The sequence below is a fragment of the Saccopteryx leptura genome, chromosome 3 (assembly GCF_036850995.1).
Source record: "Saccopteryx leptura isolate mSacLep1 chromosome 3, mSacLep1_pri_phased_curated, whole genome shotgun sequence".
Classification (NCBI taxonomy): Eukaryota; Metazoa; Chordata; class Mammalia; order Chiroptera; family Emballonuridae; genus Saccopteryx; species Saccopteryx leptura.
In genome coordinates this window covers 335,041,918-335,068,464 of record NC_089505.1, presented here as the reverse complement: position 1 = coordinate 335,068,464, position 26,547 = coordinate 335,041,918, and the positions used below count along the sequence as shown (strand labels likewise).

Here is a 26,547-nt window from a genome sequence, read left to right as displayed (position 1 = left end):
CAGGTACAGAAAGGCGAAGGTAGCCGCTTTGGAATAGCCACTGTCTCCTATCACTGCCATTCACCTGGACAGATATTGACTGGGCGCCCACTAGAAGGGCTGGAAAGGGACTTGGCGATGGCTTCATTGTCGCCCTGACAGGCGCGGACACCCCCGCAGGCCGGCGCGGCCATCAACCGCGGGCACTGCGGTCGGCGAGGGTGCCGAGCGGGCCGGACGGTCCCGGGAGGCGGCAGACGGGGCTCGCCGCGCGCACCTGGCCCCGGCGGAGGGAGGCCGCAGGGGGCGGGAGCAGGTGGCTCGCGAGCGCCCGCGGCCCCGGCACCGCGCAGGACGTCGCTGCGGCGCGGCCTCGGCGGGCGCGCCTCCTCCCCGGAGCCTCGAGGAGCAGCCCGGCGGGAGGCGGCCGCGCCCGAGCCCGAGCCCGAGCGCGGGGAGCGAGAGCCCATGGCGGCGCTGGCGCTCGGAGACTCGGGGGACGCCGGCAGGGCCGCCCTGGACGAGCTGTCCCGGAACTTCACGTACGGGGCGCAGGGCGGCGGCAATGGCTCCCTGTCGGGCGCGTGGTACCGCAGGAACCAGGTAAGGGCCGCCCGCCGCGCGGCGCGCCCCCGCGCCGGCTCGGAGCAGCACGGGCGGCCCACGTGCGCGGCTGACCTGCGGTTTGCACACGTTCCCTGAGCTGCCCCCTCTGGGGGGCCGGGCGCCCGCACCGAGAGCGGGGCGCACGGGGCTGCGGCCGCGACCTCTGGGGTCAGTCCCGGGCCGCTGGGTCCCGACCAGCTCGTCTCCCAGCCCGAATCTGCCCTTCCCCCCGGAAGGGTTCTGTGAGTGCGGGGTGAACATGGATCTCCTCCATCCATATTCCCCCCAGAATCATTTTAAAGTTAAAAACAGTGACACCCCCTTCTCAGAAGCAGGGAACTCAATAGGGGCCACCAAATGTCGCCCCCGCACAGATGCCCGGTGTGTTCCCGCGGCCTCATGGCAGCTCTGCCATCTCCGCGCGAGGAACCGATCCTCCGGGGGCACCAGCCTGCCTCCCCTGTTTCCTCTCCGGCCCTTGGGAAATATTGTCAGCCTAATAATGCCAGTTTACGCTGGAAATGTATATTTAACAACGTCAAAGGGGATTGGAGCTGCCCTTTTATTTCGTGCTTAGTTTAAGACAAAAAGCTCTCACGGCACTTCCTGTAGCTGCTTTTATGTCTCTCCAATGGCTGTGGCTAAGTGATCTCGTCACAGTGGATTCCAGGCTTCCTCCTGTGCTACTTTGTTCTGACTCTTTAACAAATCAGTTGGGCCTTTTTATTTTGCAACAATATAATCATAAAATATTTGTTGCTGTTGTTCTAAAGTGTGATTTTTAACCAATAAACAAATGTCTAGAATTCTTTTGTGTTTTGTAAATGTTCATCCCCCCCCCCCCAAAAAAAAATCTAACACAAGATTATTTATATAAAGTAAGCATGTTCACCTTAGTTCTACAGAGAGGAGAGTATGGACTTAAGTCTTACCACAAAATGTACTAAAATAGGAAAAATGTGGGATCCCAGAGCCTCTTGAATGTGAGTAACCGGTTCTGTTTTCTCCTTTCTTCCACCCACAGGAGTTGCAAAGAAAATTGCTTTTTATGGGAAATCCTTTGAGTATATGTTATATTATGCTAATGTTAGTATATGTTATGGGCATGCTATAACGTGTTTATGCTAGAAGCACTCCTAATAAAAGTTTAGGAATAAATTTTTCCTTTTTGGTGAAGAAATCAGAGTGTTAAGTAGATTTGACCTACCATGGCACCATCCAAAACAGGAGAAACCATTGTTTAACAGTGGGTACCTCTGTCGTCATTAGTTTTCCTTTAATGTTTCCTGGAATTCAAGATTGTCTTGGCTCTCTAATCCCTGAATACAGATTACCATGTGACATAAATGTGAGGGCTTTGTTTGCAAAGCTTGACTTGCTTTTGACAATATATTTATACAGGTTAGAAAGGGTGTATCCACAATATGCTATCTGAAATTACTCAGCTGAAATTTAAACTGTAGCTAGTTTGAATAAGACCATATCAGTTTTCCCATTACTGTGCAAATTTAGGCCAGTTTAGAAGACTGTCATATTTTACCTTTCAGTAACTGCATTTTTTTTAAAAAAGCAAAAGCAAAACTTGATTTTTTTAAAAATTCATTCAGTAAGCAGTTTATGGAATGTCTCTAGTGCTGACCAGGCCAGTGAAAATAAAATGGAATTTGATTTTTCTCTTCTTTTTTGACACGAACTGAAAATAGAAAGCTGAAAATTTGGGTGGCTGAAAAAAAAACAAAATGTGAGATTAAAGTTTAGGACTGCCATACTCAATTTTAGCCTTGGTTGCTGGAAAGTTGGGATTTAATCAGTTTTATCACAACTTAAATATTTGGACAGTGCCTGTTCACTGATAGCCCAGCTCTCTGTGTCTTTCCAAGTGATAACCATCACCTCTGATAAATTAACCTTACTCATAGAAAACAGCCAACTCCTCTGAAACTCTTTTCTGTAGGAGTTAAATCCTTAACAGTGTTCTCACAGAATCAGTATTGTGTAAGGCAAAGATGTGAGTACTTTAGAGGAGGAAATTTCAACACTAGTAGGAAGTAGTAGGGGAAAAGTAGTAGTAGAGGGGGAATGTTTTGGGGAGCCCGGGCAGGGAGGCCTTTGCCCCTTTTGTGTCACCCAGAAGTCTGCCTGTGAAAGTACATATGCAATGGACTTCTACAAAGATACTTTCTTTATGTCTGATCCACAAGTTTGCAGAATAGAAAGATACTACTTCTAAGATGGTATTGAGCTCCCTGCTTTGTACAAAGCGCTATGTTCCAAACTCCCCAGTGGATGCCTCAAACCACTGATCTACCGAACCCTATATATACTATGTTTTTTCCTATACATACATGCCTGTGATAAAGTTTAATTTATAAATTAGGCACAATAAGAGATTAATAACAATAATAAAAAAATAACAATTGTAACAATATGCTATATTAAAAATTATATGATTGTGGTCACTTTCTCCCTCAGAATATCTTATTGTAACTATTACTTGAAATAAATTGCTTGCTGTCACAGCTTCAGGGGAGCCATTGCTGACGTCATCATAGAGGCTCAGTGCTTTCAGGTGCAACATGTTGCTGTCTTGGAATACATACATTTTCTGTTCACCTCTTCCACCCACAAATCTAATGCCTTTTCCATCTTAATTAAACACTTAAAATGCACTGTGGCCAGAACTTTTTGCAGTTTGGGGTGTGTCACAATTGCATGAACAGAAGATTCATTCTCACTACAGATCTTAGCAACCTCAGCCTAGAAGTGTTTTTCTTTAAGTCGAGAACATTCACTTTTTCACTTAAAGAAAGCACTTTACAGTTTCTTCATGGCATATCCGAATTGTCAGCATCACTGCTCTTGCACTTTGGAGCCATTGTTAGGTACAGTAAGGGTTACTTGAACACAAGTGCTGTGATACTGCAGCAATCAATCAGATAACCAAGATGATACAATGTGACTACCAGGCAGGGAGCGTATACAGTATGGAGCGATGATTCATGTGCCAGGTGGGATGGAGTGGGTAGGCCTGAGCTATCAGGCTACTCAGAACAGAATGAAATTTAAAACCTAAGAGTTTTTATTTCTGGAAAAAAATTTTTTTAAGTGAGAGGAAGGGAGGCAGAGAGACAGACTCCCGCGTGTTTCCCACCTGAGATCCACCCAGCAAACCCACTAGGGAGCGATGCTCTGCCCATCTGGGGCCCTTGCTCCATTGCAACTGGAGCCATTTTTTAGCCTCTAAAGGGAGGCCAGGGAGCATCCTCAGTGCCTGAGGCCAACTCGCTTAAGCCAATTGAGCCATCACTGCAGGAGGGGAATAGAGAGAGACAGAGAGAGCAAAGAGAGAGAGAGAGAGAGAAGGGGGAGGGGTGGAGAAGCAGATGGTTGCTTCTGTGTGCCCTGACCGAACCTGTGACTTACAGATGCCAGGCCGATGCTCTGCCGCTGAGCCAACTGGTCAGGGCCTGGAACTTTCTATTTAATATTTTCCGAACACAGTATGGTAGGTTTAACTGAAACCAGAAAAAGCAAACCTGTGGGTAAGGGAGTACGACGGTAGTCTTCAGACCAAACCCTTCTTTCCAGAAATGTTATTAAGTGCTTGGGGAGATGAGCTATGCAGTTAACTCCAAAACAAGGCAGTTTGTGGTAGGTGTCATGTGAGTAATATGAAGTCATATGGAAATTCAGAGCAAGGTGACTTTTAAAAGACCATCAGGAATGTTTTGTGGAGAGGTGATATTTGAGCTGGACACTTAAGGATGAACGGAATTTTACTGATGAAAGTATACATAAGGTCAGCATGCCAAGAAAAGGAAAAGTCTGGGGACAAAGGAGTATCCCACGTGGCCTGGGTGTTTTTGTACCTAGAACAGAAGTCAGTGGCTGTGCTGGTTGCAGCGGAAGATGGAGACTGACCATGAGGTGGAAATATAGTTGGGGCCTTACGTATAGTCATGAATTGCCTTGAAGGAATGGTTAAGGAGTTTGACTTTTATGGGGAACCACTGACGGTTTTTTGAGCAGGGAATTCAAGGAACCAAATTAAATCAGAGAAATTTAAATTAGGGTTAGCAGGATGCAGAGGCCTCAAACTGGCAAGCTGTGGACCAAATCCAGCCCATAGATGTCTTGTTAGACCTACAGAGAACTTTAGAAAATGTTTAATGCATTGCCAACCTTTAAAAATGAGTGGATTATATATGAAGTTTCAAGTTTCCACGATCTCTTTAAATATTAGAAGTTCTAGCAGCACTCAGTCCTCCTTCCCACGTGCTGTGAGCTGGAATTCACAGTTTAGAACAGCTGTGCTCCCCAGCTAAGCCCCTCTCTTTCCTCTCATCTCTTTTACCTACTGGGCCTTGCAGGCAGTTTGCAACTAGTGTTAAGAGGCTGTTGTCTAGTCTATTCTTTGCTGTTAACTAGCTGAGTGTGTGTGTGCAAGTAACTCTTAGCTTCAGTTTCTTTACCTGCAAAATTAGGGTTGGAATAGAAGATCTCCAGGCTCCCCTGGCTATCTAGTTAAATAAATAAATTCCATACCAGCAAAGATGAATGGATGGATGAATGAATGGATGGATGAATGTGGGAAATATTGTGAAGGGGGGTTTTGCTGCTGGTTCCTTTACGTTTATGCATAGCATATTGCTAAATATATAAATTCACAAGGACATTGTTAAGAGGTTTATTCTGCATGGAGTCAAATGGAAATTCAGAATTTTTGATGTCCTTTATTTGAACTTTTGATTTTCAATGGCTTCAATTTATAAAGTCAACATATTTACAGGGAAATTGATACAACTTGGCACTGAAGAGGCTAAGCAAAGAGACTGACATTTGTTATGCATTTACTGTGTGACACTTTATAACTATTATCTCATTGGAGCTCCCAACAACCTCATAAGGTACATATTATCCTCACTGTTCATGTAAGGAAACTTGTGTTAAGTGCTTCCCCCAAGTTCTTACAGCTAGTAGGTTTAACTGCAAAGCTATTTTTATTCTATTCCTGAAGGCCATTGCTTACAAACTAAGGCTTGCAAAAAAATGTGGTGGTAAGAGTAAATGTGAGAGGGAAAGTGAATATGGCTGTCACACTGTTGTAAAGAAAAATCATATTGAGTTTCATCTTGCCCTTTTATTGATTTTGCTTTTCCTCCATCTAGTTCTTTTCTGCTGGTAACTTCATCTGACTGTCTCTTAAAAGGGCCAAAGTGGTAGAGCATCGGCCTGGCGTGCAGGAATCCCGGGTTCGATTCCTGGCCAGGGCACACAGGAGTAGCGCCCATCTGCTTCTCCACCCCTCCCCCTCTCCTTCCTCTCTGTCTCTCTCTTCCCCTCCCGCAGCCCAGACTCCACTGGAGCAAAGTTGGCCCGGGCGCTGGAGATGGCTCTATGGCCTCTGCCTCAGGCGCTAGAATGGCTTTGGTTGCAACACAGCAACGCCCCAGATTGGCAGAGTATCGCCCCCTGGTGGGCATGCCGGGTGGATCCTGGTTGGGCGCATGTGGGAGTCTGTCTGACTGCTTCCCGTTTCCAACTTCAGAAAAATACAAAAAAGAGAGAGAAAGTGCCAAAATTTACAAATAACCGAAGGGCCAGGTAGAGGTTGCTGAACCTCTCCATTTCCTTTCCAAGGAAAATCCTTATTTTGTTTTGTTTATGTGGATTATTATTATTATTATTATTATTTTCCTGTGTATCCAACATGGCACATTCCCTTTACCAGATATTCTATGAGATATATGTATTAAGTAGCAAGGAGAGGGAAGGAAGAGACATTGCCTCAAAGCACCTGTATCAAAGCTTTTGTAAGAATAATAATTATAATCCCATGGTTCTTGTTAGGGGACCAGAGTCTTAATTCTTTTGTGAATTTGGCAGACAAGGTGCTTGCATTTAAATCTACCTGATAATCCTCTTTGTGGCTTGATTCATGCTAACTCGTAGGAATATTTGCATTGATGCAATCAGCAAAATTCAGGCTATGGGCAACACTACCCGTTTATGGATTTACATGGCTCGGTTTCTTCATTAGTCATTTTTACAAGAAAAACAAAGGGAAAACTGTAGATTAAAATAGACCTAACAGTTCTAACAGAAAAAAAAACACCCAGCCTTCAATTATAGTGTTTAGGGATGCAGACTTGGGTGATAAGACTGTAAGGAAAAGCAAAGAAGAGACTGCTGTAAAGTCAGGGCAGTTCCTTCCGCGAAGGGAGTGGGTGGGATGGGATGGGGCAGAGGATGGGCATTGGGTGGACGCCCAATTTCTGTTTCTTGATCCGGATGGTGTTATAAGGGTGTTTACCTCATAAGAATTCATTTTGTTCATCTTCATCATTTTTCTTGCAGTTGTCTGTATCTATTCTATAATTTTAAAAAGTTTAAAAATAATATTAGCATTGCTATAACTGTTCAACTCACATGTTTTACCCAGATAGTGTGGGAAATGGTATGCCTTATTTATTTTATTTGCTTATGAGAATGACTATTTACAATTTATTTTTAAAATGTTGGCGATTGTTTAAATTGGCATTTGAGAGCTTACCATGGAAAGGATGACATTCCTCTAAGGTGCCCTTTTTATTCTTGTAGAGTGCAGTTTTAAAAGCTCAATCTCTTTACTAGATATGTTGGTGAGTTTGTTAATTTCTCCAAATAGTGGCTTTCTGTGTGGAAATGGCAATGATAATAACACTACATACTTATAGAGTTGGTGTAGGAATAAAATAAGAGAATTTATGTCAAATAGTTAGCAAAGTGCCAGGCACAGAGAGTACTCAATAATTAGTAGTATCACAGTCAACTTATATTTTGGGAAATGTCATAAAATATATAGTACTTCTAATAATTAGTGATTGGACTTAGGTTGTTACAAATGAAAATAAGAGAAATGATATCCGTTATCACTAGTTTCTCTATACTGTACCTCCTGCCTTCCTCACTCCTGTTGATATTTGCCTCCCTGTCACTCTCTGGACATACTCACATTCCAGAACACTTCCTAACTGCATTAGTTTGCTCATTGTAATACTTGTTATCTTGAAGTAGGAAGGCAAGGATTCTTCCTATGACATTTGCCTCTTTCCAGGCTTCTGGGTTGAGGATGTGAGAAGCCCAATAGAGTTTTTGGTGGCAGTAGCGGGGTCACATTTCCAGACACTGTTTATACTTTAACCCACCAGGAGGACCAGCACCCCTAGCCTGGGAAGGCTCATACAGTGTTAACATGAAGACTTTGATGCCATTTATTTTAGCTTGAGTTTTTCCCCCTGAAAGTCCAATGTTCCTCTATTCAGTTTATACCTTTTATAACCTTCCCCCACCACCACTCCTGTGTTCTAGCTGACAGACTTACATTTTACATGAAGTTGAAGCCTTCACAAGAACATCATAATTGCCTGGGGATTGTCGGATTTACACTCTACTGCCCCTCCACGTAGCTCTCATCATGTGCACACCTGTCAGACATTTGCCTCACCTTGTCACTTGCCTGAAACCTTGGTCACTCCCAGCACGGCTAACATATGTCTAGTTATGAGCAAGCACCACACCTCAATGAAGAATGTGTGTTGTCCTGGCATGACTCCTCAGAGACCCACCCTGGCTCTGCCTGGAGTGAACGTCCTGCTTCCTGCCTGCAGACCAGCACTGGCTTTCTGAATCACCTTCTTTGCGACTCTCAGATTATCTTCTCTTTTCAGTAACTTGGACCACTGGCCTGACTTCTTTAGCTTACAATAGGAGCTCATCTTTCTTCTGGCCTTTGAACTTGGCTTCCCTATCAAGAATGCTTTGTAAATTAAGAGGCTTAACTTGAAAGTCACAGAAAACCTAAAGTCTAAAATTAACTGGCTTAAATAATAAAAGAAATGAATCCGTTTGGATGCTGTGCAAGGCCAGAGATTATGGGCCCACACAAGCCTTGAGTCAGAGCTCTGACCACATGGTGGGCACTCAGTTCTCACTCTCCTCTTCGACGTTTGTTACTCAGAGTTGCTGATCTCACTTTTAGTAGGCTCTCTACTCTACCCTACATTTTCCCTTTCACTTCCAGGAGAGAAAGCTGGACTTTCTCAGCCAAGGGCAATACATGGCCTTTATTCTGACTAGATGAAGTTAGGTCCATGTCCTTTCCTGTACCAGTCACCAAGGCTAGAGTTACTCAGCTTGGTGTCCCCAAAGGTCACGAGCTCCCTTGGGAAAGGCTGGATGAAAGAGGGTCCTGTAACCGAAAGAAAGGGATACTGTGTGGCCTGCTGCAGTGCCCACCAGGTGGGCTCGATTCCTCCTCCTGGGGATGATGGTCTTCTCGGGCGACTCTCAGGCCAACCCCTCCCAGCCTGGTTGGGACTTGCCCTTCCTGGATCCTGTCTCACAGGAGCAGCCCCTGGAATGTGACTCCCTATTTAGCCTGCCTTGTCTTTGTGAGTGGAACCTGAGCCATAACCACCTTCAAAACTGAAAGGATCAAATCTGAAATATTTTTACTAACATCTTCTCTAAGCAATGACTTATTTCTAAATTCTAGACTTATCTTTCTCCTCCCTCCAAAAAAGGAACTTCAAGAAAGGCTATTTTGAAATAAGTAAATCGGAATATGCAACGTAATCAAATGTCAAAATAGTCTGGAAATGTTTTCCCTGAACATATTGACCTGATTTATCAATGTCACCACATTAAAATTAATAAAAAAAAAAATAACCAAAAAAAAAAAAATAAGTAAATCAGAAAAAAACAGGAACCACATTATTCCATACGTAGGTGGGACATAAAAGTGAGACTAAGAGACATTGATAAGAGTGTGATGGTTACGGGGGGAGGGGGGAGAGGGAGGGGGAAAGGGGGAGGGGAGGGGCACAAAGAAAACTAGATAGAAGGTGACAGAGGACAATCTGACTTTGGGTGATGGGTATGCAACATAATTGAACGACAAGATAACCTGGACATGTTATCTTTGAATATATGTATCCTGATTTATTGATGTCGCCCCATTAATAAAATAAAATTATTTAAAAAAAAAAAAGAAAGGCCATTTGTCCTGCCTACTCTTAGAGAAGTCAAAGGAAATCAGCTAGCAAAAGCCGTGCCCCTGGCTCAGTTCCTATCTTGCCTCTACCTACCTAGCAATTTCTTCACCATCACCAAGCACCTCTTTAGTAGGTACGAATCTCCTAAAAGCTTAGTGGACTTACGTGAAATAGGTATGGTATGCTAGTGCAGTGCTGTATAGAGTCCTAGATGCTATTTAGCATTGCCAGTATCTCATTCAAGTTCAAGGTGATCCTGTGAATTCTGGGGGCTCTTTATTTCTTTGGGCTCTGGACTTGCAGTGCTCTGATTGTTCTGGGCTGTTTGGGAGCTAGCTGCTCTGTGTTCCCTCTTGCCACAGCCCATGTTAAGCTTGATTAGCTAAACTGACAATGAGGGCCTGAAATACAACCAACCTTCCACTCAATAAAAATCATAAGCCGAGAGCCCTTCTCAACCAAGCAGTGCTGGGCAGTGGTATCAAAGAAATCAGAAAGCATGGACTGGGGCCTCAGAATGTAGCTATATATGTATGATATACAAAGTGTGGAATATGTGGGGGCCGGGAGAGAGAATGCTTTAGAAATACTTGGAAAACAACATTTAAAGGGCTGGTGTGAAACTTTTCTCTCTTACACTATTGATGGACTGTTTATGTTAAGCTTCTAGGACTAATGTGGTACAGTTATGTAATTATAAAGAAGAGAGCCAAAGGAAAAGAGGGACTATTGTAATATATACCTTTGGCTATGGTAGGCTGAGTCACAGCGGTGAAGGAGTGTGTGGTTCTCTGTGAGCAAGGTACAAACAGACCTCATGTTGCAAGCAGCTGCCATGGCCATAAAGTAGAGAAAATTTTATAAGATGTAGAACATTTTATTATTCTTATGAAATATACTTGCAGACCCAAATCCTAACCACCACTGATGAGTCCTATGGGTGTCATATGTGGGTTGACCATGAGGTGTGTTGGGACTTGGCTGTTGGACGAGTGGGATGTGAGAATTTTGCCAGGAATGGGGGGCTTGGGGTATTATCTTGGCTACGAGGACCTGCCTTTTGGTGGCCATGAAAAGTTCAAGTCTCAATGGCCAAGAGGTGTAGAAAACTTGAACTTGATCCCTGCCTTAATGTCGGAAAGATCTGGCCTGGTGGGTGGTAAGGGCCACAAGAGTCCCTGGTAGAGGTCCGTCAGCGAGTAACAATGACATGATCCCTCCCACGTATTGAGTTGGAAACTCACGCGGAGACTGGGGCCTGACATGGACAGTAGAGTTCAATTTCTAGGGATGTGGGTCTGCCAAAGCGTAGCCAGAGTTCAAGGCAGGCATCGCTTTCAAAGGGACACGTACTCCAGAAATCCAGACAGGTGTGAGGAAAGACTTGTAACTAAGCCAGCTCCCAAGTTTCCAGCTTTATGGTCGGAGGCCTCTTCCAAACCCTGGACTGGCCCTGCAAAAGGCAGCCTGCAATCTGCTTTGGAAACAAAAGATTACAGATTTTTAAAATTATTATTATGAATTTGTTTTTATAAAATTTGAAAATTAAGGGAGCTTTTATTGATCTGGACCCCAACAACAGCATTCTTCCTGTTCAGAATGTCTGTCCTTGTATCAAAGATTCCTTTTCCAATATTATATGGGGTTGATTTGTTTTGTAATAGGACTAAGTTTAAGACTTCCTTAACTGATATCTCACCTTTTTTGACTATTGCTGCTCTCCTTTTAACAAAGTGTTAAAAAAAAAAACAAACCCAATGGATGTGTTATGAAATGTATTCCTTTTCCCATAAATTTGTTCTGCTGAAACTTAAATTTCTTAAGAGCAAGAAACATAATGTCTTCTTAGTAAGCTTAGTAAGGCTTATCCTCAATGGAGTTCAGTTTTTAAAAATAATGAATGTACAATTATGTAAGTAAATGTGTTCCTGAGTTAAAGGAAAAAAAATGTAATAGTTCTTAATTGTACAGGAAAGCAATATGTTGGACTTCTCTGCCTAGGTTTTAAGGCTGATAAAAAGTTGGCACAGGACAGCTTTAGAATAGCATCGATAGACTGTGCTATGTAACCCTACCCTTTTCTTCTGGCTTGAAATTGCTGGGTTTGGATTCAGTGTCATGAGACTGTCTCAGGATAATAAGGCAATAATCTTAGAGCATGCAATCACCAAGATAACAAATTAAAAATCCATTTCTCACTGAAATTTTTTCTTCTTTTTCACACATGGGATTATAGTTTTAACTCAGCGTGGGTTAGTGTTGCAGACAACTCAATTATATCTAAGGGCAAAGAGTTAGTGGTAAGGATAGTCCAAGCCGTTCAGTAAAGAGCATTGCGTATTTCAGGTCATCTCCAATGTTTGCTGCTATGAACGTGAATATTGTTTCTTCATGGCCCTATTGTAATGAACTCACCTGACTGCCCGTATCTCTTCTCTGACCTCCTGAAGTAGTCTCCTACTTGGTCTTCCTGTTCCCTGCTCATGCTCCCTGCCAGGCCCCGCTCCTCACGCAGCCAGGAAGAGTTTTCTGAAAGTCAGCTCTGCACCTACCCTTCTCTAGGGAGAGTCCTGCATCTCCCGGCACCACCTGCATCCATGGCGCTCTGCCTGCCTCTCCAGTCCAGGTATTCTGGCGTCTTCTGCTTCAAGGCCCTTCAGGGCACCCTTCTTACTGATGATGAGATTAAGTTAAAATCTTGACATGAGAAATTATTCTGGATTATCTGGATGGACCCTAAGTTCCATCACATGTATTTTTATAGATATAAGAGGAAGGCACAGGGAGATCTCACACAGAGGAGGAGAAGGCAGTGTGGCCACCACGGAGACAGAGATTGGAGTGCTAAGACAAACCATAAACCAGGGATGTGCCAGCAGCCACTGGCAACTGGGAGACGCAAGGAGGAACGGGTTCTCCACTGGAGCCTCCAAAGGGAGTACAGCCGGTCCTTACTGCAGTGAAATTGACTTGAGGCTCTGGTCTCCAGAACATGAGAGCATAAATTTCTGTTGTTTTAAGCCACAAAGTTTTTGGCAATTTGATGCAGAAGTCACAGGAAACTAATATACTCTGCAAACGAGGCAGATTTGCGCTCTCTGTCCCTTCTGTTCCCGTGCTTCTATGGCGCATACCACTAGTATAGATTTAACCTGTGGTAGTCTGTTATTGGTTGCTTTTCTTCTTCTGAGCTTCTAGAAGGTACTTTGCATCCTCAGTTCCTAATATCAGACCTAATATTTAGCAATTGCTGAATAAATACCAAATGGATGCATGACTGAATGCATGGCATCTGATATGAGCTTCCTCGAGTTGTCTGTCTCCCATATCTACCATCTTCTCTATGGTAATTTTTATTTAAATTCTTTTTTTTTTAAACTGTGGTTTTTTCCCCAGTGTCTACATGTGGTTTTTTTGTGTTTTTTTTTTTATCTTTTTTTTTTGTTGTTGTTGTTTTTGTTTTTAATTTATTTATTCATTTTTTTTAGAGAGGAGAGAGAGAGAGACAGAGAGAGAGAGCAAGGAGAGAGAGAGAGAGAGAGAGAGAAGGGGGAGGAGCTGGAAGCATCAACTCCCATATGTGCCTTGACCAGGCAAGCCCAGGGTTTCGAACCGGCGACCTCAGCATTTCCAGGTCGACACTTTATCCACTGCGCCACCACAGGTCAGGCTACATGTGGTTTTAAGTTGTACAATGGGTTTATTTTTCTCGTTATCTTTCCTTGGTTCCGCCAGCTCCTTTTCACCTCCTGCTTTTATTTCTTTTCTTGTGATCACTTTCCCTTTTAACTATATAATTTCAAGTCAATACGTGTTCTCTGGAATTTCGCTGGGTATGTAAAGCACTTTTTTCAACTTCTTACTTTGAAAATGTTCTAACCTCCAGAGAATTAAGAAGAGCAGTCTAGTAAACACCGTATGTCCCGCCCCTGGAGAGGCACCCATTAACATTGCACAACACGTGTTTGTTCTCCCTCTCTGTATGTTTATTGTCTGTGTGGATTCCATTTGAAAGTAAGCGGTGTACATTATGAGTCTTCATCCCAAAACACATAAGGATGAATTTGGATGTCCTGTTCCTTCCTAACTGTTCTGGAGGTGACATATATGTCTACCTGTCTACTCAGTGCAAATTCAAAACAACTGCAGGTCAGTCCTGAGAGTTTCCTGTGAGATGGGGTGAACTGAGCACCTATTTCTCAGACACATCATTCCCTTTGCAGGTTCAGGCGCTTAAGTTCATTCCTGGAATGCAACTGACCTGAACCTCTCAACCTGTGGTATTTCAAGTAGTAGAAACTAGATCTCTCGTTTCCACGCTCAGGCGTAATTTACTTCCTAAAACCGGAGATAGCATTATTCTAGTTGCGAGTCGAATATGGCTATTACAGTGTTCAAAACTAGCTCTGATTGGGGTCTAATTCTGAATTCATGGTCTGTTTTAAAGACAGAGCGAGGAAGACAGTTGACTTCAGAGGTAGAACTGGGACAGGCTATTACCAGTTCCACACCCCTGTTATCCTATCCCATCTCCATCTAGTCAAACTGCCCTACCCATGGATTACAAATCAATAACTTTATGTAAAAATATCAAAAGAACATTCTGGCACAAAAAAGTAGGATAGGAGATTGTTATTTCAAATAAAACAAAAGCATCCCTACGACTAATCAGCGCTGATATTTTGAACCTCATTTTAGATAAATTGTTTGCTGTGGGTCTCGCCATCTGTTTACCAAGATATCCTGGGAGAGCCAGAAATTAAGCTCTAGTGATGACAAGAGTGAGCACTGCAAAAATTAAGAGCATCTATCTGTGTCTGTGCCCTGCACTTCTAACTGCGTTATTAAGCTGTGGAGCAAGCAGCCTTTCCTTCTATTGTCTTGGTTTTAGCTTCTTTGCACTGATAAAAAGAAACAGATGCTGCTAATTTTAAAATTGTGGTTCCTTGACATTGACTAGCCAGAAGGTTACCTGTGGCAGTCTATGAAAAATGGTCATTCAGATGTAAGCTGGGTGGCCTGGGGCCAAAACTTGCCTGCTATCAAGGTGTGTGACTGCACAAGTCACTTTCCCTCTCTGGCCCTGTTCTCTCCCCTCACCAGTCTCCAGACCAATATGGAGGGCAGGAAAGGGGGTGGAGGGGAAGTGTGGAGCTCTAAGCTGCCACTGCTTCTGAAATGCTGGATAACAGATAACACTCTGAATAAGGTAATGATGTAAACTAGACGTCTTTAATCTAATTTAAATGGCAAGTTTACAAGGGCCTGCTCACTGTATGCAAATGATACTTTCTGATTGCAGATGAGGGTTTTGTAGTCATTAAAGCACATTTACCAGAGCCTGTAATTGGAAACAGCACTTGGTAGAGGTTTCCTCAAGTTACTGTATATCCTTGAAGGTAACCAAACCACCTTCTGTTAGAACACTGCAAATGTGAAGCTTCCCTCCTCAATAGTTAGGGGCATTGGTGAGGATTTACTGTGTCACTGCTATTTACAGGTATGTGCTAAATGAACTTAATGTGCACGCAATTAACCTAATTGCCGAATTAGGTAAATTTTCAGAAAAATAAAGAATACAATATACCAGTTTATACCAGGAAACTGTTTCTAATATTTTCTTTATGCCTCTGTATTTCTTGTTCTTTTAGAATAATATCAATTAACTACATTTTAAAAGTCAGCAGGGCCTGACCTGTGGTGGCGCAATGGATAAAGAGGCATTCTGGAACGCTGAGGTCACCGGTTCAAAACCCCGGGTTGCCTGGTTTTGTGCCCCGGGTTGCCAAGGCACATACAAGACGCAACTACTAATAGTTGATGCTTCCTGCTTCCCCCTCTTTCTCTCTCTCCTCTCCCTAAAATCAATAAATAAAATCTTAAAAAAAAAAAAGTCAGTAGGCAACTGTATATTGTCTCCCCTGTTTCTCTCTTTCTATCTCGCTCTTGCTAAAAAAAAAGAAAAAAAGTAACAATTTATCTGGCAAAAAGCAAAGACGTAAAATTATTTTTTGTAACGACTTGACTGAAATATAATTCACATGCCATGCAATTCCTCATTTGAAGTGTACAACGCAGTGGTTTTAGTACATTCACCGAGCTGTGCAGCCATCACCACAGTCAATCTTAGAACACTTCCATCGCCTCAGAAAGAAACCCTCCACCCTTCAGCTGTCCTCCCAAGCCTCCTATCCTTCCCAGCCCTGAGTCCCCTCGAATCTGCTTTCTGTCCCTACAGATTTGCCTATTCTGGACCTTTCATATAAATGGAATCATAAGATATGAGGTCTTTTGTGACTAGCTTTGTTCCACTTAGCATAAACTTCTCAAGGCTTATCTAGATTGTAGCATACATCAGTGCTTCATTCCTTTTTATTGCTGAATAATAGTCATTCTACATTTTGTTTCTTTGTTCACTAGCTGATAGACATTGGAGTAATTTCCACTTTGATCTGTTATGAATAACGCTGCTATGAAGTGGCGTATTGCTGTAGTCCTGATTTGCCTTCTCTGATAACCGATGATCCTGAACATCTTTTCATGTGCTTATTTGCCTTTGTCGTCTTTGGAAAAATGTTTATTCAAGTCCTTTGCACATTTTTATTTGGGTTATTTTTCTTTTTAGAATTGAGTTGTAAGAATTCTTTATATAATCTAGATACAAGTTCCTTATTAGATGTATGATTTATAACTATTTTCTACCATTTTATGGGTTGTCTTTTCACTTTCTTGATTGTGTCCTTTGAAATATCATACAAACATGTTTAATATTTGATGAAGTCCAATTATTTTTTGTTTTGCTGTTTATGATTTAAATGTCTTATCTATAAGAATCCCTGGCCATATCCAGGGTCATGAAGATGTACTCCGATGTTCTCTTCTGAGAATTCTATAGTTTTGGCTTTTACATTTAGGTCTCTAATTGATTTTGAATTAATTTCTGTACATGGTCTGAGATTAGCAGCTGCACCGTTTTACATCCCCACCAGCAAAGCACAGGGGCTCCACATCCTTACCAACACTTGTTATTTTCTTGATTTTTTTGGTTTGTTTCATTGTTTGTTAGTTTGTTGAATTGTAGCCATCCTAATGGTGTGAAGGGATAGCTTATTGTAGCTTTTATTGTTATTTTCTAATGATTAGTACTGTTGAGCATCTTTTCATGTGCCTATTGGCCATTTATGTATCTTCTCACCCTGTTCCCCCCAAAATAAGACCTAGTGCAATTCTTTTCAAGCTTAGAAATATAAGGCCTCCCCTGAAAATAAGACTTAGTTCATCTTTAGGAGTAAAAATGAATATAAGACACTGTCTTGTTTTCGAGGAAACAGGGTAAATTGTTGTACATGGAAATATAGTTACAAAAATTTTTGGTGGAATTCAGAGTTTGGCTGGCTATGCTGATATTTGTGATGACATGACTACAGTATATTAATGTTGATTTTTTTTGTTCAACGATAAACATGAATTCTTGTTCATGGAAAAATAAGACAACCCCTGAAATAAGACCTAGCACAGCTTTAGGAGCAAAAATTAATATAAGACACTGCCTTATTTTCGGGGAAATACAGTATGTCTGTTCAAGTCCTTTGCCATTTTTTTTTATTTGGGTTATTTATTTTGTTGTTGAGTTATAAGTTCTTTATATGTTCTGGATATTAATCTTTATCAGATATATGATTTGTAAATATTTTCTCCCATAGTGTGAGTTGCCTTTTCATTAGGTAAATAGTGTCCTTTGATGCACAGAAGATTTTAATCTTTTTTTTTTCTTCTTTTCCAAGTGAGAGGAAGGGAGATAGAGAGACAGACTCCGCATGCGTCCCGACGGGGACCCACCCATCAACCCCCATCTGGGGCCGATGCTCTGCCCAGCCGGGGTTATGCTTGCAACTGAGCTACTTTTAGCTCGTGAGGTAGACGCTCCACAGGACCATCCGCAGTGCCTGGGCCAATGTGCTCAAACTAATCAAACCATGGCTGCAGGAGGAGAAGAGAGAGAGAGGAAGAGAGAGAGTGAGAAGGGGTAGGGGAGAGGTGGAGAATCAGATGGTTGCTTCTCCTGTGCGCCCTGACCAGGAATTGAACACGGGACATCTGCACTCTGGGCTGACGCTCTACCATTGAGCAAAACGGCCAGGGTGAAAAGATTTTAATCTTGATGAAGTCCAATTTATTTGTTTTTTTCTTTTGTTGCCTGTGCTTTTGGTGTTATATTCAAGAAAATGCCAAATCCTGCTACCAATTTCTAAACACTTGGCCTGGTGGCATTTAAATTACTCAGTGAATTATTTAAAGAATTTTGAAGTAAGTTTTTTCTATTTAACAATTTACTTTTATAATTATGGAAGATTTTCATAATTATTCATTCAACCTCAAACTTCATCTGAATCTTTATTTTCCTGATTGCTGCCAAATGCATTTAATTGTAAATCAAAGGCATAGAAATAGCACATTGTATTACGATACAATTTTTCCCCATGAGGAATAGTACACAAAATTATTGCCAACTGCCTTTATTAGGAAAAAAATTCTTTACTGATTAAAGACTATGGATATTCTATATCAATTATTAAATGGGTTTTCAACTTTTTTCATTTTTTAAAAATAATGAATTTCACTTCAGCACATATAATAAAGTTCTAAAACTTCAAAGACATTTTACATTCTAAAAAGAGTTCCTTATGGTTGTAATGTTCATTTGAAATTCAAATAACTCTTTGGAATTTGAAGCTAGCTAGAAGTCATGTACTATAGAAGAGGGAGGAGATCCTTTACGTTATTTCTAATTTATAATGCTAGAAAATATTTTGCCTTTGTATTTATTTATTTTTATTATTACTTATTGATTGATTTTGAGAGAGACAGAGAAAGAGAGCGAGAAGCATTCGTTTGTTGTTCCACTTAGTTGTGCATTCACTGATTGCTTCTCATATGTGCCCTGACCAGGGATTGAACCAGCAATGTTGGTATTTTAGGACAATGCATTAACCAACTGAGCTAACCAGCCAGGGCCATACATTTGTATTTGAACAGTAGCTGCTAATGCATCTTTTAAAGACATCAAATAATAGATGCACTATCTATAGTAAACATCTTGGGCGTTTTGTAGCCTATTTAGTTCTTGTTATAAACTATTATACACTTTTCCAAGCAAGTATTTCTCAAGCCCCTGATTTTGTATAGTAGGTGATGTCAGAGAGCCAATAGAAGCCTAAGATGTGGTTCTCTTCCCTCAGAGAATTTGCCATTTATAGAGCCTAATAACACACATGACAATATAAAAGAAGGAATAAGGGATGTTCACTGTTTAGAATCTGAGAAAGTAAAGGTGAACTACTAATCCTAATAAAATCATTAGTCATATTTCAAACAGCCCTCACAAATGGGTGCTAACTAAATAGTTGCTGAATGAACAAATAAATGAGTATATTAACTTAAATTTTTTGTTGTTTTGTTTTTGTTATTTTTAAGTAAATATCTTACAGTACTATTTAGTGTACCGTCTAAAGAAAACATTTTCTTTTTCAGATTCACCTTTTTGGAGTTTTGCTGGCCATTTTAGGAAACTTGGTAATCAGTGTTTCCCTAAACATTCAGGTAAGAAGCAGCTTACACTTCTAACTGAATTTTTTGAACACATGATTTTAAAGGGCCACAAACAGTTTTGCCTTCTTGGCTCTTCCTCCATTGAAAATATAAAGATTATATTTTATGATCTCACTAATAAAAAGACAAATATATCCAGCTGGATCACATTTATATTTTTTCTTCTTCTGATTTTAAAAGAAATTAAATGTTTCTGTGGGCCTCTTAATAGTATTGTGTATCTTAGGCCAGGTGCCTTACATGGCGTACGAATTTGTACCGCACTTAGAAAGATGTTCATAGACTTGGCATAAACTAAGATTTTCTTTACCAGTCTATGTTTTCTTCTAGTACTTTTATTATTTTCTTTAAAAAGTTTAAAAAGTAATCTATAATTCTACATACTTTTTATAAGGAAGTTCAGTTATCATAAAGTCACTAAGGAAATAGAACTTCATTTAATGGCCAGTTTTTCAGGAATTAATATGTTTAAAATACAAAGAAATACTCAAACCAGATACAGATGAGACCCACCCACCCACCCAACTCCTTCCTCCAAAGCATTCTGGCTTCCTGTGTTTATTGTGGTTGCTACTTTGACACATAAATTTGAACCTCTTTTCAAAAAATTTTCTTTAATAATTTATTATCTTTATTTCATTAATGTTCATCTTTGCATCTGGACTTTTTGATATTCAGGTGTTTGGTACTGGACTAAAAAGGTCATTTAACTCTTTCACATACACCTAATCTTTAGACAGTATTGATACTTATTTTACAGTTATTAGAAGAACTAAGCAGCCTACATATGTATAGACCCTTAAACTCTAAAATGCCATGTCAATATTAATCACTTCTGCCGTTAATATGTTTGGAACAAACACAAAACCATAATAATTGTCCTACAATGATCTGAAAATAAAGTTTAAAGCCATGATGTAAATTTATAAGGCCAAAAATTTATGGCAACTTTTAACAGGGTAGAAATATTTTCTTGTTTACGTTCTGGTTTACTTCTAGAAGTATTCTCACCTTCGGCTGGCGCACCAAGAAGCCCCAAGGCCATTCTTCCGGAGCCCGCTGTGGTGGGGCGGGGCCGTGCTGATGGCCCTGGGGGAGGCAGGAAACTGCGCAGCCTATGGACTCGCCCCCGTTACTCTCGTCGCTCCGTTAGGCTGTATGTCTGTTACAGGTGAGCCGGTTTTCTATGTTTTGACAAACGGAAATTTTAAGAGATTGGAAAGTTGGTGAAAACTTACAACTCAAACAATTCATGCACAAAGAAAGAAAGTCTAATTCCTGTTTCCTTAGCATGTTAATTTGGAACAATTTACTACGAATTTCAGTTATCCACTGTCATGCTGCCACATAAACCATGAATAAACTTGCATTTTGTAGCTATCGTACTGATTTCCAGTCTGAATCTTAATAAGTTAACAGTAACATCTAATGTTATACTGTGCTTTTTAATCACTAATGAGTCATCTAAAAGTATTTGTAATACAGTTTACATTTATTCATATGTTAACCTGACATTACATACTTAGATTCTTTGATGCCTGATGTTAACTCCATAGTTTTACATCCCTTTTACATTAAGAATTGTTGGTCAAGTAAGTTTGTAAATATAATGTATATGTTTGCTCACTTATAGTTTGCATTGGGTGTGGGGGACAGGCTGTAAGCAGGCAGGGTCCTTATAGCCTAAGGCTTAGTTTTAAGACTAAGCTTTTCCCCACACCCTTGACTGTTGCATGATAGAGGGTGGTGCACTCTCATGAGGAATCCCATTTATGCCTCAGATAAGTGACTTTGTATCGGAGACTTCCTTGTTTGTATATTGGATTAAAGGTTTTTATTTCTACACTATAAAATGGGGCAGAGGAGCCCATGCAGGAGGGGAGAGCAGAGAAAGGCCACATGGAAGAGAGGAGAAGCAGCCAAGATGGCAGAGTGCTGAAGGAGAAGCCATTTGTGTAGAGTTTGTGCAGAGAAAAGGAGATGGGGAACAGAGGTGAATAAGGCTGGTGGGGTACAAACCTTTGATTTGAGGAAACTTGGATAAGTCAGTGCCTTTGGGAGCCCTGAATGGAAAGGGAAGTGTTTTCCCACTGTGTGTATTTCTTGCCCACCAGGTGCAAGCTAGGATTAAAGCTAGTGGCCTGCCAGTTCTTGGCTCGGCTGTTTCATTACCGTTTCTCCAAATCAAATGCGAACCTGCATGGGCCAGGCAGCTGTGATGGTGGCCGGGGCTATTGGCTTTACAATAATTAATTTTTTTTGTTGTTTTGCAAGAGAGACAGAGACAGGACACAGGAAGGAAGACAGATGAGAAGCATCAATTTGTAGTTTTGGCACTTTAGTTGTTCATTGATTGCTTTCTCATATGTGCCTTGACTAGGAGGCTCCAGCTGAGCCAGTGACCTCTTTCTCAAGTCAGCGACCTTGAGCTCAAGCCAGTGACCTTTGTGCTAAACCAGTGGCCATGGGGTCATGTCAATGATCCATGCTCAAGTCAGCAACCCCGTGCTCAAGCTGGTAAGCCTGTGCTCAAGCTGCAACCTGGGAGACTCAAACCTGGGTCCTCAGCATCCCAGACTGACGCTTTATCCACTGCACCATCACCTGATCAGGCTATATGTCCCAATTTTAATATTTCTCTAAAAGTTATAAGATACTCTTGAAGAATGCCTAGTTTAAACTGAAATAATATGTATTCAAAGAGAATTTCATTTTATTTTGCAAGTAGTTTCCCCTTCTTAATCATTTAAAGTATTTAAAATATACTCATGATATATAATAATAGGATATTTAGCAAAGAATACTTTTTTAACTTTCTAGAAATTGTTCAGTTAAAATCACCATGCTGTTACTGCTCTATATTGACTCACAATTTATGTAATCTGTTACTATTTTTAAGATTCTGATAAAGTGATCAATTTGGGCATATCCTATCTTTTATTTACTACACGTACTATGTATGTGGACATTCTAAATTTTATCTTCTTTTCAAAATCTAAGAAATAACAGATAAAAGATCTAGTTATATTGTCAGCTTGGGACATGTACAGGCCCCAGTTCAGAAGGTGTTGTATTGTTCTACATATGACTATATACTTAGAGCTGGTCTTTAGTTTTGTTTCTTCTTCTGCTTTGTGCTCAGTTTCCATGAAATAGCCAAAGGAAAAAAAAAGTGTCTACGCATATCGGACAGTTACCTGGGGGAGGCCTGAATGCACCGCATTGCGTTGAAATTCTCCATTTATCTAAAGAACCCCAGTCCTGGGTAATCATTTTTCTGGAAACAAGAAAAAGAGAGCTACTTTAGCTCAAAGAAAGGGGGATATAGCCGGATTTATTGTAAAGATCAAAGATTTCATAGGAATAAAATATAGCCAGGTCCCGTAGGACCTGAAGTGAAAATTCGGAAGTTGCCAGAAATTTAGGGCGAGCCTTGTTACTTCTCGCCGACCTTCAGCGAAGCTGCCTGTGAAACTGCTCATTTTGGCGTGACCTGCTCGCAGCTCTCATTAATCTCAGGAAGCCTAAGTTTCCCACCTTTTCCTCAGACAGCGTCCTGTCCCACTGAAGGCCCCTGTGGGGCCAGTCCCCCAGCTCAGACTCTGAGTTCTTTGCTGTGATGAGTGGGTTTTCCTAATGCTTCACATCATCGCTGTGTGCGTGGGATCTTAGCCCCAATTAATGTCACAACTTTAGTACATTTTTAGCAACTTCCTCTCTGTCAGGTTAAAATAATTCAAAGAAGTAAATTATAGCCTCAAGCACAAGTGATTTCCTACTTTACACTCTTGGTCAACAATAATATATGCTCATAAATAATATTCCCACACTCCTGAGCTGAATTTAGGGTATTGTGAAATATCATGGGTGGGTTAGGGACTGCCGGTGATTGAGAAGTTTCCCTAGCACAACCTCCCACCATCCTGAGACTCTTTATAAAGATTGTATATAGAAACTCTAGAGAATTTGAACTAACGGGGAAAATATTTTTTAAACAGATGTATCTTATGGCTGTATTTACAGATGAGGCCGAAGAATGTCCATATTTTTCTACACCAGAACTTTTTCCCCCTATTATTTCTTCGGAGTTTCAAGAAAGAAATCAAGCTTCCCTTTGAACTGAGAAGACAAGATAATGCCTGTTACAATGTTGCATGGAGGTTGCATATTCTTTTCTGGCCTTTGTCTTTTGTTGCTTTACAAATTAAAAAAGAAAGAAAGAAAGAAAGAAAATCTAGAGCACATTAGAGAGTTTAGCTCTTAAATCCAAGTGAAGGGTCCTTTCTTCCGCCTTCCTCCCTCTGGCTGCTTCATACCACATGCTGTGCTCATTTCCTTTCCCGGGAGTCAGGAGCCGCTCTGCAGCGGTTGTGTGTATTAGCCTCACTGCACACAGATGCTAATATGGCAGACCTGCTGTTTCTCTTACCTAATCAAAATTCCTGCTCCCTTTGTACACCACAGTGGAGCAGGTTTTTTGTTAGGACTGGTAGGTAAGAAGCACTATGGTAAGCATTTTGGATATTTCGTTTGCACACTACCCTCCTTCCCAGCCCAAATCATCTTTTCTGTCCTTTCTTACCCTCTGTCTGTGTGTTCTGTTATTCCTCACTGACGTGCTCACCTCGAGATAGCATTTCTCATGCAGTAGTTTTACTGGTGCTTTCGTAAGTGTTCAAAGAAACAAAGAATTCCATAATCAAACAAGTTTATGAAAATTTAGATTGTAAAGCTTACACAGGTGCTGTTAGTGCGGGGCTCGGAGCCCTGGAACCAGTCCAGGTACAGTGTCAGTCTTCCAGAGGCAGAGGCAACAGACCGAGCTTCCCACACCTGTTGACCACAAGATGCTTTTATATGAAGCATCTCTAGAAATAATAGCTCTGCTGAAGACCCTTTGCGGAATTCTTAAGACAATGCTAGTAAGAAGTCACAGCGTTCTAGGGACTCAGCCAAGATAGATGACTCGCCCATGCCTGGCAGTGGGTTGGACACTGGGAAATAATCCTGGTGCGTAGACAGATCTGAGTGGCCAGGGTTGGGTCCTGCTTCTTGAGAGACAGTGTCAGAGCCCTTGTATCTTTGGGTCATCTTGTGCTTTTACCCTACTTTTCTCACCAAAGGTCTTTGTCAGTGAATAATAGACCCAAAAGCTTAGTCTGCCTACTATGCTGGTTCTACTGACAGTGTGGTTATAGCTAGATGTTGATTGTGTTTGTGTTTTCATAATTAAGAAGCCTTAAAGGATGGTTTTCAATTCCATTTAGAGCCAAGGCTGGATGCTTCTCCAGTAAGTCAGGACAGTAGAGTGGTCAAGAGCAGAAGCTTTCGAGCCATACTGCAGAGTTCAAATCTCAGTCCACTGGGAAGCTCTGTGACCTTGAGTGAGCCATTTAAACTGGTTTATGCCTCACACTTCTAATCTGTAAAATGGGGATATAAAGAGTGCCAGCCTCAGAAGTTGTCATGGGGGCCTGACCAGGCGGTGGTGCCATGGATAGAGTGTCGACCTGGGATGCAGAAGACCCAGGTTTGAAACCCCAAGGTTGCCGGCTTGAGCACAGGCTCATCTGACTTGAGCGTGGGATCATAGACATGACCCCATGGCTGCTGGCTTGAAGCCTAAGGTCACTGGCTTGACCCGCAGGTTGCTGACTGGGGGCAAAGGGTCACTGACTCAGCTGGAGCCCCCTGGTCAAGGTATGTGTGAGAAGCAATCAGTGAACAACTCAAGTGCTACAATTATGAATTGATGCTTCTCATCTCTCTCCCTTCCTTTCTGTCTGTCTGTCTGTCTGTCTTGCTTAAAAAAAGAAAGAGAGAAAAAAGTTGTCACAGGGAAGAATTGAGTAAGAACTAACAACTTAAAACATTTTGGCTGTCTAGTATGTGTTTGACTCGGTTTATCATTATTATTATTATGTTGAAAAAAAGTGTATAATTCCTTTTGACAGAACTTACTTCCATGCCCCCAAATAGTTTATTTTTCTAAAAATGAATGAATCGGCCCTTGCTGGTTGGCTCAGTAGATAGAGTGTTGGCCCAGCCAAGGGATGTCCCAGGTTGTTGGGCACACAGGAGAAGCAACCATCTGCTTCTTTTCCCTCCCTCTCCCCTTTCTCTCCCTCATTCCTTCTCACAAACAGTGGCTTGATTGTTTCGCCCCAGGCACCGAGGGTAGCTTATTGGTCAGAGAGTTGGCCTCAGGTGCTAAAAATAGCTTAGTAGATTCAAGCATTGGCCCCAGACAGGAGTTGTTAGGTGGATACCTGTTCATGCACATGTGGGATTCTGTCTCATGATCTCCCCTCCTCTCACTGAAAAAGAAATAATAATAAAATGAATGAACCAATTCAAGAAATGCTTTTTATTGTTCTTATCCATGTAATGGTTCATTTTCAGGGTTCTGAAAAGTAGGATCCTTATAGCTCATTTGTTAGCCATTAAACAGTAATTACCTTTTGACTCCTCCACATATTCCCACCAAAACATTCTTAGTAAATACCAGAATTTCCATATAACCTACCAAAACAAAATACAATTAGAAAACAGACCCAGAAGTTTGTCAGAGGAAAAGTGTTAATAACCTACGATGTGTGTGCAACTTTGTCTTCTTGCTCTGGCTTTATAGCACTTTCCTTTACTTGCCAATTAACTTCCGAGAGCCTAAAGGCCAGATTTCTTCAGATTTAACTGCAATAAGAGTGTTTTGTGACCTAACTGCTGGTAGCACAGTGGATAGAGTATTGACCCAGAATGCTGAGCTTGCTGGTTCGAAACCCCGAGATTGCTGGCTTGAGTGTGGGCTCCTTAGCTTGAGTGCAAGGTTGCTGGCTTGACTTGAGCCTGAGGTCCCATGGCTGGTCAAGGCATGTAGAAGAAGCAATCCACACAGAATTAAAGTGAAAGCAAGTACAAGTTGATGCTTTCATTCTCCCTTCCTGTTTCTCACTCTAAAAAAAAAAAAAAAGGGAAAAGTGTTTTCAGAAGAACCATGTACAGAAATCTAGTAAAAAGGAATGTTAGATATTCTTTGGAACTTATACTAAAATTTTAAATGTCTGCTAATACTGCCTGTCTCAGGTACACCTTCTCCCTCGAGGCCTTTCCTGGCTGCTAGACTAAATTAGGCAGTCTTGTTTTCTGCTCCCTTAGCAACTACGTGGGCCCTCCTCTCATCCAGGAAGTGCCTTTCTGAGTTAGAAAAGACAGCCTTTCTCACAATACTATATTTCTGTCTGTCTTCAAATTGTAATGCATTGATTTTATTAAAGCAGGACACTTTGATGCCATCTGTCAGAAAATTGTCCTAAGAAAT

General features: G+C 41.4%; 1 protein-coding gene across 2 annotated transcripts in view; it reads left to right on the top strand.

Annotated features, from left to right (window-relative positions):
- The first annotated feature begins 349 nt into the window (after positions 1-349).
- Positions 350-26,547, top strand: part of NIPAL2 (NIPA like domain containing 2) — an 82,653-nt gene continuing 56,455 nt past the window's right edge. Inside the window, exons 1-3 of one of the 2 annotated variants that reach the window (XM_066379203.1) lie at positions 350-582; positions 19,152-19,220; positions 20,232-20,400. In XM_066379203.1, coding sequence (XP_066235300.1) covers positions 448-582; positions 19,152-19,220; positions 20,232-20,400 — 373 coding nt within the window. In that variant the 5' untranslated portion in view covers positions 350-447. Of the gene's footprint in view, positions 583-19,151; positions 19,221-20,228; positions 20,401-26,547 lie in introns of both variants that reach the window. The other variant, XM_066379202.1, reaches the window with a different exon arrangement.